The 21,164-nt window shown below is 39.1% G+C and overlaps 1 protein-coding gene across 1 annotated transcript in view; it reads right to left on the bottom strand.

The window, feature by feature from the left end:
- SEL1L3 (SEL1L family member 3) overlaps nt 1-21,164 on the bottom strand; it is a 53,848-nt gene that overhangs the window by 11,551 nt on the left and 21,133 nt on the right. The window contains exons 7-17 of the mRNA XM_018561403.1: nt 17,285-17,417; nt 15,044-15,176; nt 14,787-14,930; nt 11,433-11,632; nt 10,771-10,950; nt 9,101-9,220; nt 6,762-6,902; nt 5,769-5,831; nt 4,673-4,849; nt 2,812-2,939; nt 860-943 (exon numbers count right to left, since the gene is read on the bottom strand). Of these exons, the coding sequence (XP_018416905.1) occupies nt 860-943; nt 2,812-2,939; nt 4,673-4,849; nt 5,769-5,831; nt 6,762-6,902; nt 9,101-9,220; nt 10,771-10,950; nt 11,433-11,632; nt 14,787-14,930; nt 15,044-15,176; nt 17,285-17,417 (1,503 nt within the window). The remainder of the gene's footprint in view (nt 1-859; nt 944-2,811; nt 2,940-4,672; nt 4,850-5,768; nt 5,832-6,761; nt 6,903-9,100; nt 9,221-10,770; nt 10,951-11,432; nt 11,633-14,786; nt 14,931-15,043; nt 15,177-17,284; nt 17,418-21,164) is intronic.

Raw genomic sequence — 21,164 nt, forward strand, 5'->3', positions numbered from 1 at the left:
ATATATATATATATATATATAGCTATCTATATATATAGATATATATATATATATTGGAAACAGATGACTGCTAATATTAATCACTTTTAGGCTTCAAATAATACAGAGTCGGAATCTAAAAATGGCCTAAAATATCTATGTTACATATGTTTATATTACACCTGTGTTACTATTTGACTTGGCTGGAAATGCAAATGCCAGCATATAGAGACAAGTTCTCAAGGTTTTAGAATACTAATTAATCAACTGTAGATGATCATACCATATGCTATGCATATTCACAAATATGCCTTACACTGATGTATGTTTGTAAGGCAGTAGCCCTTCAACGCATGGTACCTTACACTCCCACACTTGCTAAATCTGTGGATATTTGGTATACATGATGTGAGTATAAAAAAAAAATCCTGATGAAGCTTAGGTATGTGAACTGCCGATAGCCAACTGGGAACAAACTTGAGTAAGCTAATTTGGTTATTTCCTATGGTAACATAATGCTCTACTGGAACCCTAAATCTTAGGAAAAATCAACACTGTCACAGTGATCTATAATATATTACTGTGGCAGTAAATGTTATTACAAAAGATACTAGCTGTTATGATACTATCTTCCCAAAAATGTAATTCATCTTTGCCCCAAATATCATATCAGAACTAAGTAAAAGCTACAGCATCAGTAATAATAATGTCATCTGGTTGCCATTATTTTATAGCTTGAGGAACTCCTGTTGGTAAGGACAATCATCCAAAACTTGTAGGGAGACAGGAAAAGATACTGGTTTTGCAAAGCAAATATTTTAAAGTGAAATGCTTCATTTGGTTCAAGAAGCAATCAATAAAATTGTAATTGTATACTTACAGTGACCCATCCAAATAGGCATTTACCGCTTTTCTGATAATCAGTCCAATATTTCCATTTTGTTCAGCCACAAACTTTGCCAAACTGTTAAATGTGAACAAAGGTTATGTTAAGATTATATGGAATCAGATATTGTTAAATTATATTTCCAAGTATCTATTTCCTAAAAATGTAACTCTAGACACAAAGCTAATAATGCAGCTGTAATGTGCATAAATAAACGTATTAGCTGCCAAAGGATTTGGAACTGTATTCATCTTATCCTGTGACCCTGACATGCCTGACAGACAGTATAAGTTGGTCAAGAACAGGAGCAGAATGAAGGAGCAGCACCACGCTGTTGAGTCATTACTCTCTTCACTAGCAAGTTCCCTTTCTGAACATATGAATCCCATCCTAACTGACCCCTAGTGTTGACCCTCACTCTCCTAGTCTGAATCTTGCTATGCAGGGAATTACAAGAGGAGAATGATATGAAAACAAGTTCAGTTATTGATTGTAGTTGCATTTATCATTATTAATGAAAACATATCTGGTGTGTACTGCTGTTTTATATCTGCCTGTAGTTCAGTATAGAAGTGCCAAAAACAACCTTAGGTTCCTTTAGAACCTACCAATATGTTTTTGTATTGTGGGATGAAACCGATCGCCTGGAGAACACCCACATACATACAGAAAGAACCTAGAAACTTCATATAGATAGAGCCCCGATGGGTCCAGAAAAAAGCACCCCAGTATTGCATGTCAAGAAACACCCCTGGGTGCCCTTAGCAGAAAAAAAAGAACTGTGCAGTGATCTGAAAGAACTAAACCATAAAGTGTTTACACATTACAAAATGATTTATACATTCATAACTGTCCAACATTTGTCAAGTATATTTATTTATCATGTATTGTACACTGTATATCAAAGCTTTCTACCAGCAGTTTGTGTAACCCGGGGAGCACTCCTGGTCAGTTCGGGAGGTACTTCTGCTTCTTAAGCTGGCCATGCACTGCTTAAATATCAGCTGAGTCAGAGGAAATCTGGCCAGTGTGTGGCCCCATCTTCGGCCAGTGTGGGGCCCGCTCTGTACCCCTCTGTACAGTGACTGCAGCCAATTGGTGGTAGTGGTGTTTGGGGATTCAGACCGTGCCACTGTCAGTATACAATACGCTGTTGGGCAGGGAAATTAAGCATTTCTTATTGTTCAGCCTGTGGGGCTGATCAAGAAAAAAGATTAGTGTATGGCCAGCTTAAAGTGACATTAAAGTAAAAATGTTTCCCTCCCCCCAATGTTAATGTTAGCACTTACCTTAAATGATGTCTCTTAATCCGATCTTCTTCTTCTTTCTTGATGTTTTCATCTGTCCCTCCAGCGGTGTGGCGGCTCTCCGATCCAGCGCTGACTCCTCTGTCCTTGCTGGCACTTTGGATCCTGCGGTGTCTGCATGCGGGTGTACGCGTCCATAGACTTACCTTGCGTCTCTGCTCGTCTCCCGGCCGAAAATCCGAACTGCGCATGCGCCCGCCCCAAGATGCTTTGCGACCACCCAAGCAGTTTCGGATTCTCGGGCGGGAGCGCGTGGCGATAACGGGGTAAGTTTAAACCGCTGTTAAAGCGTTTTTTGTTTGCTAGCAGTAGATATAGGCAAAAAAAACGGAGGGTTTAGAACTCCTTTAACAGTAAGTTAATCACAGTAGCTTAGCATTCTATCAAATAATAAATCATATATAGTATGGATATCGGTAACTCTATACGGATATTTAAAAATATAATGGCTTTTTAGGGAACAGCTAGGGATTCCGAAAATAAATATCAAAGGGTACTTTATATTAGGGCAGCCTCACCAGGGTTTACATGGTGACCAACAGTTTTTAATAGAGGTACATACTTTAATAAAGTTAAGAAACACTGCTGTAGCTAAAATAGTAATTGCCTGCTGCCAATATGACCATAAGTTTTACTTACATGATGGCTGCCTCTGGATTTCTCTGTATATTCCTCAAACTCCCCGTGATTAAATATTGTGCTACATTAATAGAGGCTTCAATATGGCCACCTTCTGAAGCTTTAGACATGTATTCAAAGGCACGCGTCTGTGAGGAAGAATATAGTGAAAGGTTTAATTTAAAAGAAAAAAGAAATGTAATCAGACCATTTAATGTATACATATATTCTACTGAAATTAATATTTTGTAGTTTTGAGAAATATATAATTCAATAAATGTAAAGCTTAAATAAATGATTATATTATTATACAGGATTTATATAGCGCCAACAGTTTGCACAGCTCTTTACAATATAAGGAAGGCATTACAATCACAATACAATTCAAGACAAGATGGTAAGGAGGGCCCTGCCCCTGAGGGCTTACAATCTAAAAGGGATGTTTTTAGTTTCAAACGGAATAAATAGAACATACTTTACAGTAAAGAGATTCAGCAACTAATGCTGGTCATCACATAATGATAAACAATCAATCATAAACAGTGTTTTTAAATAATTTTGCTCTCAAAAATGATTGTAGCAAGAAAAAAGAGATATATTTATTCCACTGGTTTTTTTTCTCTTTTCAATGAAACATTTTTTTTTATTGATTGAATTCTGAAAGATGTGATTATTTCATTAAAACAATCATTATAGTGAACTATTGTATTATTATTTATGGACAGCATTAGACTGTGATAAGGTGCAAACGTAGCTGATCATTTGCACTGACCTAAGCAAACATTTGCACTGTTTTGTAATGTTTCATGAAATGTAATTATTTTTATGCCTGCTGAAACATTGCATAGAATTAAAAAAAAGAAAACAAAATACATTATCTGCTATCAACAAGGCTTTAGATGACATTAAAGTGACAATTTCTGAGCAATTAAACCCAATGCAGTACTCAGGCTGGGGGTAAGACCACAATAAAATGAGCCATTGGGACTAAATGCCAGTTTATGCCATAACCCACAAAGATGCCAATCACAGATCCACAGAGCACATTTCACAGCCAATGCCTATTCTCCTACATTCCATACACTGAGCCTCTGACTCCAATTCCTCCCTTCCTGCCAGTCTTTCTCTATCACTTTCCTACCTCCATCTAGCACTAACCAGTTATCCTCAAACTTTATTTTCCTGCAGGTGTTAGCTAGAAAGTGCAGAGTAATAACATGATGACGATCTTTTTTAACGACAGTGGTAAAAATAAATAAAAGGAACAGGATGGAAATTCTTTCACGAATGGTTAAGATTCTAACAGTAAAAGTGGTTTTTGCTTAAGAAAACTCCATTAATTCCACAAGTGAATGCCCAGCTTTATTCACTATTTTTGGTTTCATGTAAAACCCATCTGCCAGGCTCTAAAGTGCCATCTTCATTGGTATTCCCTATAATAGTGTAGAAATATTGGTCTACAGTTCATAAAGACTGATATAAATAGGCAACAAAATGTAGCCCAATCGTTCTACATTCCCAGTGCTCCTAGACTAGAATAACATAATACAAACATTTGAAAAACACAGACTGCCACATAGGGCATTGCTTGCCACTACAATTCATATTCATATGCCTATAACAGTAGTGTCCTGATTGCCAAGACCAGCCCTGGAAAAAAGCCTCTAGATTAATTTCAGCTTTCGGTGGCTGTATAAGTCCTAAGGCTAAAAGCACTAATGAAAATCCTTGGGCAATAAATAATTTTACTCTATACATTGCCCAATTATAGCCTGGTATTTGATTTATTCTGTAGCCCTTAACTAGCCTTCATTCACCTGTATATGTATTTATACATACATATGGTATCTCTGTTAATATAACAAGATACAGCCTTACTTACCTCATTGGCACCAGATTCTGCTGGATAGATACCTTGCAGATGCATAACTCCAAGATTAAATGCTGCATCTGCATTTCCCTTATCGTAGGCTCTGCTCCAGTACTTCACAGCCCTCACATAGTCTTTCTTGAAATTATGGTAATACCAGCCTAAGCCATTCAAAGCCTCCACTTGCCCCTGCAGATAAAGGCAAATAGGTAGGGTGTTCAATCCATGTCAATACATAGAAAAACATTGCATGGTAGCTACATGGTTAGCACTTGTGCTTTGCAATACTGGGGTCCTTGGTTTGAACACTGGCAAAGACTCTATCTGCATGGAGTTTCATTGTTCTCCCTGTGTTTGCATGGGATTTATCCCACCAACCAAAGACATGGTGGTAGGTTAGCTGACTCCTGTCTAAATTGGCCCTAGTGTGTGTGCACGTGAGATAGGGACCTTAGATTGTAAACTCCATGTAGGTAGAGACTAGTGTAAATAAATAGCAGCTAAATTGCCAATGCTGTAATAATAATTATATAAGGAGTTCAGCCAATAAGGACATACAGTGTATAAAATATTTTGTTTTGTTAACACCCTTGAAGTACCACCATTTTTATAAACAGGGTGTCATCTTATTAAAAGAACTACAAAAGAATATCATCAATGCAACTGATATTTCAGTTTTGTATGGCTGTCAGCAAGCTGAATCAACAGCTGGCTTTATGTAATTCTTGGGTACTTCAGTGGCGGTATATGCCCACCAGAATTCCCATACAGTGGATAAAGTAACAGGATCCCTGGATAGATTTACAATAATACTAAGCCATTAATCTAGCTTTAAGAGAGTGATATCTTCCATAAGGCCTTTTGAGAGGGTACAAACACAAATTACTACAGACACCCAATGAAGATTCCAAGAGTTAAAAGAAGCAATTGAGTTAGTGATTTAGCCCACCAGCATCCTCCCACAATGCAGGAACCAAGGAACGCTACACTTACTTTTTTAAAGCTGTTATTTGTGGTAGTTAACAACCTATAATAAGCCCACTCTCCTTAGATCATAGGGGCAGCAAATCTTGTTTTCTACTTTTAGTAAAAATGTTTTAAAAATTACCTTAGAAGCAGATTTCTTCATTAACTCCAAAGCCAGTTTCTTGTTTTTTGGCACCCCATCACCCTAAAGAAATAGGTAACAGCCATCTTTAATAGAAAATGATATTTAGGGTATTCATTATACAATTGTGCATGAGTGTAAAAAGCCACCATGACTCCACAGTGTCTGTACAGTATGCCTGATATATAATGAGAGTGCCAAATTGTCTGGTGCCCATCAGCATCAGAAACAGTGCTTTGGGGACCCCCATTTGTTGTAGGAACCCCCTCAAAGCACCCCCCAATGCTTGAGGGCATGCAGGCTAGTATTCAGATTGTGTGTGTGTGTGCGGGGGGGCTTGCAATTTGCCTTGGTATAGGGATATCAGCCTGCCTAGTAAGAGCTATGGCCCCAAAGCAAGAAGCACTTTAAGATGCACATTAAGTCAACTCAAATCAGGAAAGAATTTCAACACTATGTAAGGCAAAAAAATGGATGAATGTTTGGTGAAAATCAGAATTAATCTATAGTGAAATAGCATGAACAACGTGTAAAGCACTTTCGTATTGAAAGACAGACATTGGGCAAATCTTGTTTAGTGACATTTCTGGAGGGCAAATGTTGGGCACATCTTGGTTAATAATTACTAAAAACTAATGTGCTAAAAAGCATGAATGTGAAAAATCAAATCTTGCCCAAAATGTGGGCAAAGCTTGGATGAAAGCAGTGTGAATGTTGGCTGAAAACTATGATAAATATATCCCTTATTCTTTTATCTTACATTTATTTACATTTGTTCACAGCACAAAACGGAAAGCCATGAACTCGCTAACCGCTTTCAGCATAGACCAGTGTAAATCCTCTGAAGAAATCATTGTACACTGTTTATGCACAACAAAACTACGTATAAAGCTATGGATGAAGTGAGAAGGACTAAAGCGCCTCCTGGTGGCTCATGCTCTAAACAACCAACAGCATAGTCCATATAAAGAATAAGACTCTTTGACAACATACCTTAAACAGTAGCACAGCATAATCATACATCAGCACTGGCTCTTCATTCTCCATAGCTCCGCGTTCATACCATTCTATGGCTGCTCTGGTGTCCTGGGTCACACCTTGCTGGCCCCAGAAAAGCATTTGGGCCAATCTATGCTGCAAGACAAATCAAAGGTCGATATAATGTGTTTCCTGAATTTATGTTAAAGTGATTATGGGCAAAACCAAGCATATAAAACAGGTTGCTGGGTACATAAAAAGGCATGAAGAAAAAGCTTACTGTGGGGCATCAAAGGAATGATGTGTTAGTATATCAGGGTTTATACACTGAAATATATTTTCAGTGTACATTACTTTTCATTTATTCTACACTGCCTTTGTAGTCCAGAATCTACAGAATAATAATGCCCTTTATTCCTCTAAAGCTGGCCATACACCTAAAGAATATCTGCAGATTTTCTATAGTCAGATGGAAAAAGTGCAATGCCTGCATTCAATCAGATTGTTCAGATATTTTGACAGCCAGCGGGGCCGACTAGCAAGATACTGAAGTTTGGCCCAGTGGGAGATTGCTCCAGCCACACAGTTTAGTGGAGATGAAGGAATCTGTTGCACTTTTTACATCTGACCATAGAAAATCTGCAGATAATCTATAGGTGTATGGCCAGCTTTAGAGGGAAAAAAATCCTTCCTCACCCTATACTGGCAATCAATTAAATCCCTGGACACAGCTCTTATCAAATTTAGGAATTTCCATAGCCCTTTATAGTATGAAACAACTTGCTTCTGGCATGTGAACAACATTAACTATTGTTTTGGGTCAATTTTTTTAAATGTATTAGTTTTTTTAATCAGATATTCTTTGTTTTTTTCCCCATACATTGTGAACATATACAATAAAACCGCACTCCAAAACAACCAACAGAACAAAACAAAGAAGAAAAAAATCAAAAAACTAAAGACAGCAACAATACACTTTATACATTGCCTCCCACCACCCCTATCTGCAGTCCCTACTTTTCTATCTATCTTTTCTGTATTTACTATGACACATTTTTGTTTCCACTTACAATATTATATTTTGCCCACTTAATCCAGCAGGTCTCAAGTCTGACTAATATTCATATTTCCAATCCACCTATTCCAAATTCCCTGAAATGTACCTGTCTGGCCCCTCATCCTGTAAGTATGTTCTTCAAACCGAATATATTTACTAATCTCAGCTTTCCATTCTTTAATTGTAGGGGAATACTCCGAGGTCCATTTAACTGCTATTAATCTTCTAGCCAGAAACAGTAGCCTTTTTATTGCTAAAGTGCTGTTATTATCTAAATAATCAGAATCAAAACCCCCTAGAATACAAGTTAATGGGTTAACATTCACTATATTTCCATATAGTCTATTCAAACATTCAATCACCCCTATCCAGTACCTTTTTAGTTTTGGACATCTCCGTAGTAAATGAATAAGTGTGCCTTCCTGACGCTTGCATCTCGCACATTTTGGGTTTATTCGTTTTTAAAGGCTAAATTAATCTTTCAGACTATGTTTCCTACTACATTCATATGTAATCTAAGGTTACATTCCAAAACCCTCCTCCCCTACACTTACCTAAATTGTGGAGTTTTTCTGTAGTTCAGATTTTAATTTGGTGCAGCTGTTCATGGTCCTTCCTGCACAGCCATGCTCTTCATTCACAGATCCATTTACAGGATCTGTGCATAAAAAAGACTACAAGTCCCATCTCCAGACAGAGGGACTCATAGCTCTCAAAGGAGCACAAGTGCGGTAATGTCACTGCACTTGTAGTCCACTTACTACTCCCTACAGGCACATAATTGAAGGTCAGTTTCTCCGTATGGACCTGGGGCTGGGTTAATAGTCTACAGGAGCCTGTGCATTGCATCCATGATCCGCTGATTACTGTTGCAATGCTTTGCAAGTTCAAATGCAAAAAATGAATACTGTAATGAACTTTTTTGGTACTATAACAGACGGAGCTATTAAGCTCTGTGAACAAGAAAAAGAGAAACTGGGAAATATGTTAAAAGCAAACCTAAGCTCCACCTATAGATGTCCTTTCTTTTTAAATATTCTATTTTTTTTCTCCTTCCTATAAAAAAGAAAATATTTACAAAACCACTTCTTTAATCGTTTAAATACTACAGGCCCAATTTACTAAGCTATAACACATGTGTTAGTTTCCATAAAGATTTTTAGCCATGAGACTATTATTTTCAGCTCTTGCTAGTTGTCATTACTGACATCAATGATCAGTACAGCTTAGTAAACTGAGCCTTAGATTTGTAACAGGCATTGAAATGGTAGAGTGGTGCATATAACGGTTATGGTACCTGGGCATATGGATCACCTCTCTCTGCATTCTGTTTAAGCCACAGGAACAGATCATCAGTCTCCCTGGTTTGCTCCTTTAAAATATCATCATCCATTAACCGTACGGTTTCTACAAATGCCTTGAAGGAAAAACAAAGGAACATAAGCCAACTTCAAGGAATTATATACAGGGTTATTCACAAAAGCGTGAAGAGTTTGGAGAAGACAGGAGAAGACAGGAGAAGTGAACAATCTAGGCCAAAATAGCTGATTTGGAAAAATTCTCCAGTTCAGCTCACTTTCCAGTTCAGCTGCAGTATGTTGTCCTAGATTGTTCACTTCTCCTGCCTTCTCCAAACTCTTCACCCTTTCGTGAATAACCCTGCTAATTTCTAATATATGACTGCATTATTAGATAGTTAGAAAATAACGAATTCACACATCTTTAAAAAACTCAATTGCATCAAATACTCAAGAAAAAAAATAATGCATAGGAGCCTGGCTGCAGAGAAAACCACACAAATATCACATTGTCACCATGAGTTATCTTGGTCCTTTGTATAAAAGCATTATACACACTGGAGTCCTGCACAGAAATGCACAAAAATGTGCTAGAGTTCCTTCCTGTGAATAACCTACCCTTTGTCACTGCTGTGGCATAAAAAGCTTTGCTGCCACTAAATACAAAACTAGAAAGTATATCAACTGTTCCTGTTGCCCACAGTAAGTGGGAAAAATAGAAAAATTGTTTATTATCCTAGTGTATCTATTAACATTTGCCATTCCAGTCCCCACTGACATGATTGGGACAGTGTACTGAGAATGAAGAAGATCTACTCAAGTCAGACGCAAGTAACATTAGGGAGATTTAACTCAGAGGAGGCTGTGAGCACCAGAAGAGGCCAACGCTCTGGAACTAAGGTTAAAAAGCAGTTGGCGATGGGGGGAATAGCACAGTTAAAGTGACACTAAACTTAAATACCTTAACTATTAACAAAAATTCCTTATTTGTGTATCAATAGGCTGGAGATCCTCAAATCATCTCTGAATTGGTGCTGACACTGTCCTTCCTTCTGGAGGGTGGCTACTTTTGTTCCCCATGGTCCCTGTGTGTGTTGTAAAGTAGCCACCGCTCCAAGTGATGGACTACAATCTCATGTTTAGTTTACTAATTTGTATTGAGATTGCTGTGCATCAGTCATTTCCCTGTACAGGCAGTCCCTGACTTACGAACGCCCGACTTACGAACAACCCGTACTTACGAAAAAAGGGGGGATTGGGGGACTGTAGTTGGGCTGGTGGTATTCAGCATTGCTGTATAAATTATTATACAGCAATGCTGAATACCACCAGCTATACAGGACTACATGCTATGCTATCCAAAACGAAAAAAATGTTTTCTTGGCTGGAGTTACACTTAAAAAATGTACCTGTTCAGACTTACATACAAATTCAACTTAAGAACAAACCTACAGTCCCTATCTTGTACGTAACCCGGGGACTGCCTGTAGTGTATGGCAATTATTGGCAGATCAGGTCCAAAGCATAGTAATATATTCTGAAAATCAGCCTGTGTTTTGACATCTGGAAACAGTGTTCTTGATTTGCCTGAAAGGTATACAATTCTGCATAGGCATTCCCGTTTATTGGATATGTTATTTTTGAAACTCTAAACTAAAACAATTCTTACCTGTTCTGCGTGTCTGGCTAACCGGTCCTTTGGAGTTTTCTTTGCAATATTCATGTAGTATACAAATGCAACATCTAGATCCAAACTGTGAGTGTCTATTCCTTGAAGATGCTTATACCCAAGCTTCAGCAGAGCAAGTCTATCGTCTTCTTGTGCCCCAATTAGGCTATATAACAGAGCCTGTGCAAAGAAATTTAGTGATACAATGACCATCATGCATGTCCATTAAAGTGGACTCACCGGTAACTTTACAATTCTGCATTAAAAAATTCCTGACAAAATACAGAAGATTATTTTCCGGTGCACCTTTTGACATTAAAAAAAAAGTCCTTGGACTCCAGTCAAGACACTGATTCTAGGCTGGAGAGGTAATTTCTGGAAAAATATGTCCTCAGTTTACTGGAGACACGGGGAAATTAAATTACAACTGGAGAAAAGAAAATGATAAAAAAAATGTCTATAAAATGAAAGGTGAAACCTGACTAGTTGCTATTGATAAGATTTCCACTTTTGTGCTATTTTCTCTTATTTTCATTCAAAGGGTATGTGTGGGGGGCAGTACAGTCTTGATGCCTGGAGAGGAGCTTTAAAAATATCTCAAGTATTTTTGTATGCTAGATCATTGCAGCTGGCAATATAAATATTTGTGCAATAGTACAAACCTGGGTTGGGTTGGTAGGCACACCTAGGCCAATTTCATAGATAATGGCTAACAGGTAGGATGCTTTATGATATCCACAGCAGCTAGCATCCATTAAATGGGGGATAGAAGAATTTAGATGTTGGAAACCATTAGACAAGTCCCTTATAACACTTTCAAACATCTTTTTCCCAACTGCAGGTACTGGATCATTCCAAAAATCTTAAGAGAAAAACAGAGAACACAGTTCACAAGATAAACAATGATAAAGTGGAATATTTACTAAATCTGCTTATTAAGGGTAGAACAAAGACAGTGCATTACTCAAATTTGGGCTACCCTTAAATAGCTATCACTTTTTCTCCAATTATAACTTTTTATAAATTGTAAGGGTGCTGTGACAAAACTCTAAAACTTTATTTTTTTGACACATATAAGCAGCGACAACCCCACATGCACCATTAATGTCCTTCAGATGTGTCAGTTACATTGCTGAATATGTTCTTGACAATAAAAACCTAAATCCAAATGCTCTCTTGCTTGACGTTCTGTAGACAACATCCACCATACCATATCACCCTTACCCCTTCACTTTGTGTTTTCCCCTTATCATTCTCTGCATATTTTGTTTCCTCCATGTGCACTGACAGAACTTTGTGGTAGTCATGAAGCCATGTTTGAAAAGTAGATGATAGTGTTCAGTTGGTAGAGAATATGGCAAACCCCTATTCACTGTATGATAAGGAAAGTGCTTGCTTCAGATGTCTAATAAAATGGGCGCTGCCCTGTCACTATTCCTTATGGGCTTTAGCATCTGTCTCTCAACAGTGGTGTCTGTAACCCCATCTTCAACTATGCATGCTCCTCCTTATTTTTAAGGTCCGTACGAAGTATATCCCCAAATTTCTGACTAAACCTGGCCAAAATAGAAACAAAAAGCAATTTTACAATTCTAAAGAATTTTTAGTAGTACCATAATTCTCTTAACATTTCCTACATGGGCAGAATTTACAATAATTCCTCCACTGTTGTGTCCACTACTTCTGTACAAGACCATTCTGACTTGCACTGTGCACACTTTTTTAACACAATTCAATTTCATGTCACCACTCTAAATTATCCATTCAAGGAGCTGGCAAATATTTTCTATATTGCTTATAGTTGGCTGAAAGTCCTTCAAGCATATAAAAAGTGGTGACAAAGAAAAGCTTTATCTTCTTTGGCAGTGGCAAGTGACATGAGCTTTGAGCATAGGCTGGATTATCATATTGACATACTGTAGAGTGACGATGACAAGGAAGTCATTAAGTAAAGAAAGTACTTTTAGCTCACGGTCGTTTTCACAAGTAAATGCACATTGTAAATGCAACCTTCACCCTACTATACATGTATAGATAGCAAGAGCCTAACTATAATTCTAGCAGAGCCTGCAACTGCAATAGGGTCCAGAAGAACAGGGTAACCCGAACTGCATGCTTACACACTGTAGGTAGCATAGAAAAGTAGCAACAAATGTAATTTATATACAGTTTTGGACAGGAAAATCAGTTACTAAATGTTAGGTACAAGCCCTTGTAACTATTCCTGGCTTGACTTGAAAACAAGTCCTTTCATTAGTAGGTACAGATGAATTACCTTTGAGATGGAAGTTGAAATGGCAAGGGCACCTTCATGTTTTTGCTATGGGGCCCCATCCCATAAAGTTACAGCGCCGATGAAAAGGTCAATGCATGGGTCAGAGAAGGTCAGAGAAGCATTCATGACTCTTTCTTTTTCTGGGCTCTGTATCAGGAGACTGATGATGGTGACAACAGGAACTGGGTGGCCTGGAATTTCTCTTCAAGCTTTACTTTGTTGAGATGTAGAGGTATAACTGAAGGGATTTTACAATGCACTAATTTATAAATATGCATGTTGGGTGAATGGAGAATTATGTCCAGGTCAAACCATTTGGTTCTGATTCTTGGGTATATGGTCCACTTAAATGATACATGCATTTTCAAACTAAATTAAACTACAGGCCTGTTGCTGGCTTCCTCTGAAATTTAGCACACAGAATAAAAGCTTTCTAGAGTGTATGCATCGGCTTGAGAACAACATGTGCAGCAGATGCAGCACATTTCTGAAGATGCCAGGAGCAGCATATTGCCATACAGTACATAGGCAGAGAAATGGAGTCCCCCGAAACTACTGCATTGAACCATATGGTGCATACAAGAGTTGCTGTAAAGGTTGAATACAGCAGTCAGGCCTTGCCAGCTAAATAAAAGATCACTTATCCAGGTAGGACCTTAAGCATCAGTGCTTAGACCTCTGCACAATATACATATAGCACATGTCTGAACCAGCCCTTAATGCTACTAAATTCTCCCACAGTCTTTAAAGAGGCCACTTGATCATTAAATATAGTTTAAAGTGAATTTGTGCATTGCCCGTGCAAGGCAAAGCAACAGGTTCACTTTAATAGCTCTCTCAAACAGCATATATTTACCTTTCTGCACATTGAGAGGGAAGAAAAGACATGTGTATGCTACGAGTCATAGATTACACAGGGGTAAGAACTCTCCCTGGATTAAATGACATGCTCTTCCATACCCAAAAGTATAGGGTATCGCCCTGACTCCCAGCACATAACGGAGTGGCGATGAAGAAAAGAAAAGGTAAGTATATGTTGGAGGTATATAGTAGTGGTGGTGGCTGGGGGGGGTTAAAGGAGAACTATGAGATGAGTGATTTCCACTCACCTCATAGTTCTAAGCCGACCTGTGACAATGAGACTGTCACAGGTCGGCTCAGTAGATCGGGAGGTGAGGGAACACATACCGGGTTCCCTCACCTCTCGATCCTGTCAAGGACACTAGTTTGTGTCCTCCCGTTACCCTCAGGAGAACTATGGGGAAAAACACCGACCCCATAGTTCTCCTTTAAAGGATACTTGTTGCTCTATCTTATAATGGCAAAGTACAGTTATAAACCTGTCATGCCCTCATAAAGTTGATGTTGGCAGAGCAGAGCAGAGCAGATGTTACCCACCCACCATCCAACAGATCAAATAGTGGTCAACAGTAGTGGCTTAGGCTGTGGGATGGGCATGCAGTGTCACTCTTTGGCCTCCTGTTTGATGATATTTCAGTAACAAGATACAAGGGAGCAATATTCAACATGTAAAAAGCAGCTCAAAAACAGGTCCTCTCCTCTATACTAGATCTGGTAAGCCCTGGAGCTCACCTGAGAGGGCAAGCCAACTTCTTAACTACTAAACATTTCCTTCCACTGGTCTCTTCAGATCAGCCTGCTTAGGACAACATAAACATGGGCAGCTTATATTAATTCCTCTAAACCAATAGAAGCCTCAGTAGATTACAAGAACATTTACCCATTGAAATCCTCTCTGTAGATGTTAGAAGTTGAAATAAATGACTATGTTTTCTTTCATCCTCTTGTGTCCAAGAAACTATCTTACAGATGGGTCTGTCTCTATATTTTAGGTAGAGGTCCATGTAAGGATTCTTGGCTTGACCTGCAGATAGACCATTTTATTAGTAAGTATATTTAATATGACATACTCACACATCTGCTAACCTTTGCACATACTTTTAAATACATGTTTAAATGTTTGGAGTCAGCTCTTACTCTTTGTCTCCTTGATGTGTTTCTCTTTTAGCGTATCAACATACAGATGTACTATGTCTTTCACGGTAAAACATCTGCTGTAATAATCCTGGATTTGGCGATAAAGTTCATCTTCTGGAAGAGGGTTGGATATCTATATCAGCAGAAACAAATGACATGGATGTTAAATTAATTTACTTACTCACAAACCATAGTTCTTGAGTCCATTTAAATATCTTCATTCTAAATCAAATATACTTTATATCCAAATGTAGGGACCCTGCCTTAAGCACAGGTTTCTCTAGTTTATTTTGCTGGTGCCAGATACAGTTAGCCATTGATTGCTTATGCCTGTTAGCATTGAATAGGCTCCAGCAATCAGAGTCAGAATATTTATCCCCACCAGCCAATCACTTAGGAGATTGCTTAGTGATGTGAGCTGGGAAAGCCAATGAATATACCGAGCAACGTTACAGTGTTCTTCTTCTCTCTCCAGGGCTTTGTCCTTGATGGAGCCATGTTAAGGCGTTCCTGGACTGTTGAGTCCATGCTGCTCTGGACCCTGTTCAGAGTAAGCTGTCCAAAGGCTACACATGGAGCAAAGAAGAGACCTCCTGGGAAGAAAGGCACCTGTGGCTGCCCACACAAAGAAATTGAAACTGAACTGGCCATGGAGGAAGCACACACTAGAAGCTAGCTGCTGACCTACATATCTGGAGTGTCTGATGTGCTCATCCACACTATGTGTTTATGGGACCTGCAAGTAAAGGAGTTGCTATCTGTAAGCAGGCCTTGGTGGCTGCTATGCAGATGACCTGCTGTATACAGAAGTTACCATTTGTGCTTTGGGGCATCCTGTTCCTTCATCCTCTCTCCCATGTGTGTGTTCAGTAATACAACTAAAACTAAAGTGACTGGTAACCACCTGTGTTATCCAACTGCAAGCCAAGGATTCAACCCTGAGAAGTCAATGTGTCTGGTGACCTAACCTAAAGTAAGTGCACTGAAGCATTCAGAGTGTGTATAATAGGCCACTTGGCGGTCACCTTACATGATTCCGGTGGTGCTACTGTTACACAGATAAAACGTTTGATTACGTGGGAAAGAAAAAGAACCTTGGTCAAGATGTTTAGCTGTCTTTGGCCCAGTTGGAGAGATTTCACTTCACTTCCTGTACAGATCTTAGTATTGTCACCAGAACAGGAAGTAAATCTCCAACAGTGACACAGCATTATAAACCTTTTTTTTTCTAAGTAGGGAAAGGCTAGATCCCACATCAGATTTTAACTCCTGTGGGTGTTCCTTTTGTAGATTTCCCCTCACTTCCTATCTAGGAACCAAGGCAGATAGTGAAGAGACACGTCCTCAATGAAATGGCCTTAAATGCCATAAAAACCCCAAACATCTTAATGGAGTTATACTTTAGTTATGAAATGAATGCAGTTAAACTAACAAGTAACTACAACGGCTGCTAAAATGGTAGGCAAAATAAAGAGGAGCTCTGGTCATAATGACCAGAATTATCATGAAAAGTTTCCTTAATACTTCCCTGGTTTTCTTTGTGGCCAGACAGGATGGTTCTTGCTGCATTTGGTGCAATGGCTGTTTTATTGAATACACAATTGACATAAATTCAAGGAACGTCAGGACCCAGTAACACAGTAAAACTAAGTAACAGAAGGACACCAAATTTCCTTTGCTGGCTAAGTAAAGTAATTGTGGGCATCTTGTGGTGTCGTCTTTTCCTTGTAAAGTTTAAAAAAGAAGTCCAGGGAGGAATTTTATTAACCCTTGCAGTAGGGTTACCCCCACACTACAAGGTTTGTGCCTAAGGTAAAAAAAGTTATACTCACCTGAACCTCTGAGCTGGCAGTGCTCCCTCCAGCCTGTCTCCTCCTCCTCTGCAAGGATTGTATGTCCCTCAGCATCCTCTTGTCCAATACATTCTATTGGACGTGATGACTTGAGGACTACTAAAGTGTTGCAGCGGAGGCAGTGAGACACTCAAGGCACCAGTCTAAGAGCCAGTTGACCCTAGGCAACAATGTGCAGTTAACCCTTGGAGGTAGCCCCACCTCAAGGGTTAATACAAGTTCTGCCTAGAGTTCTTCTTTAAAATGGAGTACAGGTTCACTTTAAGCAAATGTTGGGCTATTTTTTGTTAAGTTTCCCTTTTCTAGTTGCTCATTAGACAGTTCATGAAAAGCAGAACAATTATAGTATGGCAGAGCTCATGCAGTGCGGGTACTGATTGGTACCTACCTCATCCATTTGCAGAGCCTTAAGGCGGTAATATTTCACAGGTCCAAAGAAACCATCTATGCCTGCTACATACTTGCTGCCCCCAAGAGCCATGAAGCCATCAGTATCATCAAAATTGATTTCATCATCCACACTTAAAAATACAGAACAAAACTAAATTAGGTGAGATCAATTTATTATATAAAAACTTATAACAATTCATATTTGTGTTACTTTTATGTTTCCGTTTCCTGTATGCAAGTGCCATTTGATTGCCCTTATAGTTATCTCTGTGTTACTCTGCTCTATCTTGCAACTAGCATGCCTCATGCACATAGCTCAGACGGGAGTAGGGAGAAGCCGCATAAGATGCCAATTGCTTGTGCTGCTTCTCCCTCCCCCCAGTCTGAGCTATGCTGTTCAGGAGATTGCAAGAGGCTTATACCAGGTCAAGTTCATGGATTTACATTTACACTGCTTGCTTTAAAAAAACAGGATGTATTAATTACTAAAGAACGGCATTCATTTGTGTCATTTTATCGTCTTTAAATACACAGACGAAATACACATATAGTTGCCGTCTTAACTGCCATGCTTAACTGATTTGTATTTATGTCCACTCAGTCCTGAGATTTACACTGTTCTGCCACAAAGAAAAACCCTGACTGACAGGACAGGAGACTTGATTTTTTTCTGTTGCAGTTACCTAATACTTACAGATCTTGTCCTTCCTCCAGCTTGTGACTGGACAGTAGAAAGAGAAGCAGCACACTGGTGAGCTCATCTCTGTCTCACACTGATTTCTTCTCCTATCAGCATGTCCCTTAGCACATGAGCACTGCAGCAAGAGTGTCTGGGTCCTTGTGCTGATTCTCCTGCTCTAAGCCTGAGCTCTGCAGTGCAGAAGAATGCAAAAAGCTGACTCCAAGTCAAATCCAGGTACCTACACTGCATTTAATTATGAATTAATGAATACAGAGCTGCTGTGTACCAGAGTTCGAGAGGAAGAAGGAGCACAATAAGCCAATTAGTTTATGTGCTGACAAGAAGCATGCTGATAGGAGGCAAAAGCAGAGTGACAGAGAGATGAGCTCATCACTGTTCTGCTTCTCCTTTCACTGTCTATGTTCTATGATACCAAGTGTCATTCAATTCACTTCCTGTAAGGCCACTTCCCCTGGGGTACGCCATCATGCAGCCTGCAATGACATCAGTGCTGTACAGCCCAGGAGGAAAGCCTGTCTGCCAAGAAAGGACAGGAAGGACCTATGATGTCTTAGGGCCAGCCTGGAAATTTCAGGAAATAGGTGAGGATAATGCTTAAAGTGACATTAAACCCTCAGATTTTTTAACATAAACCAATACTGTAATGTGTGCCTTACTGTAATCCATGGTTGTTTCCCTTCTCTTTGCTGCTCTTCCTTTTAAATCCTCATGTCTTCTCATGCTGGGGGAGAACTTCCCTTTGCAGCTGAGTGCCTCCTCCTGTAGTGCTGGCTCAGGTTGTGAACCTACACACAGACACCATGTATCCATTCCTGAGACAAGGCAGTCTGCTGCAAAACTGAAGTTATGCCCAGCATGAGAAGAGATACGGATTTAAAAGGAAGAGCAGCAAAGAGAAGGGAAACAACCATGGATTACAGTAAGGCACACATTACAGTATTGTTTTATGTTAAAAAATCTGAGGGTTTAATGTCACTTTAAATGAAACAAAAACATAGATCTGAGGGTGGGTTTAGGAAAAGAGAGCAGGTGTGTGTATGTGTGTGTGTTTTGGGGAGGCGTCAGTCGTAATAGCTGGAGTTCCACTTTTTTTTTTTTTAAAAGGTGTTACATTTGATGTAGTCCACGCAGATCAAGGTGTTTTTTTATGCAACATGTAAATCTTTTAATGAATTAAGGTTTTAAAATGTTTTAAGCCTCCTTAATTTTTTTTCATTATCAACTTTTATTTGACTTTACATTATTTTGCTTCATTTGATGTGTGTCATAAAGCATGGCAGCCTGTGGGGAATTCCAGCAATTAAAATGTAATTAACCCCTTGAAGAGCGGGGGGGGTTTTCAGTATTCAGCGCTGCAGTACTTTGACATTTAATCAGTCATGCAATCCTGTACTGAAATTAACTTTATATCTTTTTTGGGGGACAGATAAAGCATTTTTTGGTGGTATTTTTTCACCACAGGCCTTTTTTTTTTTTACTATATAAAGAAAAAAGTATCAAAAATGTTGAAAAAAACAAAACATTGCAAATAAATAATCTTTCTTCATACATTTAGGCCGAAATGTATTCTGCTAGAATTCTTTGGTCATGTTGGGTAAATAGACACGAAATGTGTCATGCCATAAAATTGTGTGCGCCCGTGAAATCGCAAAAAAACTACCATACCTAAAATTGCCCATAGGCGACACTTTAAAAGCTTTTAGGCCTCATTCACACACAACGCAAGAGCAAAATTGTATATTGCGTATATACGCGTATTTATACGCATATATGTGCGTATATGCGTGCACTATATATAGCGCAACTATACAGTATATAGTATATGCGTGCAATCGTTGTTTTTGCATGTAGACACCCGTACATGGGTGCAGGAACAAGCTCCCTATGTGATAGAACATGTACAGGGACAGGTCCTCCTTATAGAGACATCAGGGGTCTATTAGTCCCCTAAATTCACCCAGGGACCCCAAATAAGCTGATGAAGCAGAGATCTGCTTCACCAGCTTCTTCTGTAGTTATAGCAGCCAGAGAAATGACAGACAGAAACTGGAAGTGATGTAATACACATCACTTCTACTTTTAGTGATCAGAAGGGAGATCAGCCACCAAGAAATAACTGGGTGCCAGGGGGGGTGCAACTTCTGTGCGAATGGGCAGAAATTACACCCCCAGTGGCCATCCAGTGCTGAGTAAGAGTGCCGTGGGACCCAGAAAAAGCAACGGGGGATATGGAGGCGCATTGTACAGAGTGGCAACTGGAGGCTGGACCTGTCACGGCTGGAGAAGGGCACTGTGAGGTAAGTGTGCCATACTTGCACATTATGTCTACAGCTCACCCACACACAGCAGAATATTTTACTTTAATTATGTATTGGCACATGAAATCCTGACATTTTGTATGTATTCAATTATCCCTAAAGCAGGATTACATAGCTGAGCATGGTGTTGGCTGTCTGTACTGGCACATTGTGACACAATGGCTCTTTGTGTTTGCTGTGTAAATAACAGATTTAGCTAAGAACAAGCTATAAAGAATGTGACAGGAAAACATTTGGACAAGGATATTTAGTTTTCTCATGCAATTAAAAAATGAAACACAATCTATAACTATCTCATATACAGACAGGTGATGTGTGTATGCATACTTCGATATAAGCTGACTTCTGAGATCACCCACATAAATACTGTATGCCGATTATGGACACAAAAAAAAAGCATAATTTGTTTTATGGTATAAAAGTATATTTCCACTTCTGCAGTCAAATTGAGAATTTATTTGTTTTACATCTTTTTAAAATGCCTTACCTTTTAGATGTTTCTTTGGAGAAGGCCTTTGGGCAGACAGCAAGCTACTCTGTACAATTTCAATGTGAGTCTGCCCCCAAGACAAGCCCCAAACCCAAACCTCAAGATCTTTAACCCTTTGATAGGGTTCAGATCTACTTTATAGCTGATAATGGGATCTGCCAGCACAGTACAGACAGGGTTAATTATGGTAAACATTAAAACACCCCCTTTGGACTCCAAAGGAAAAAAGAGAGAGTAAAATGTAAGCAGTGCTTTTTTTAGATATTTTTTAAAGTTATGCTATATAAACGGGAACCTGTAACAAATATACAATAGGGCAGGGGTCTCAAACCTCCGGCCCTCCAGCTGTGGTAAAACTACAAATCAG

Source organism: Nanorana parkeri, unplaced genomic scaffold (assembly GCF_000935625.1).
Source record: "Nanorana parkeri isolate BGI_ZX_2015 unplaced genomic scaffold, ASM93562v1 scaffold522, whole genome shotgun sequence".
Lineage (NCBI taxonomy): Eukaryota > Metazoa > Chordata > Amphibia > Anura > Dicroglossidae > Nanorana > Nanorana parkeri.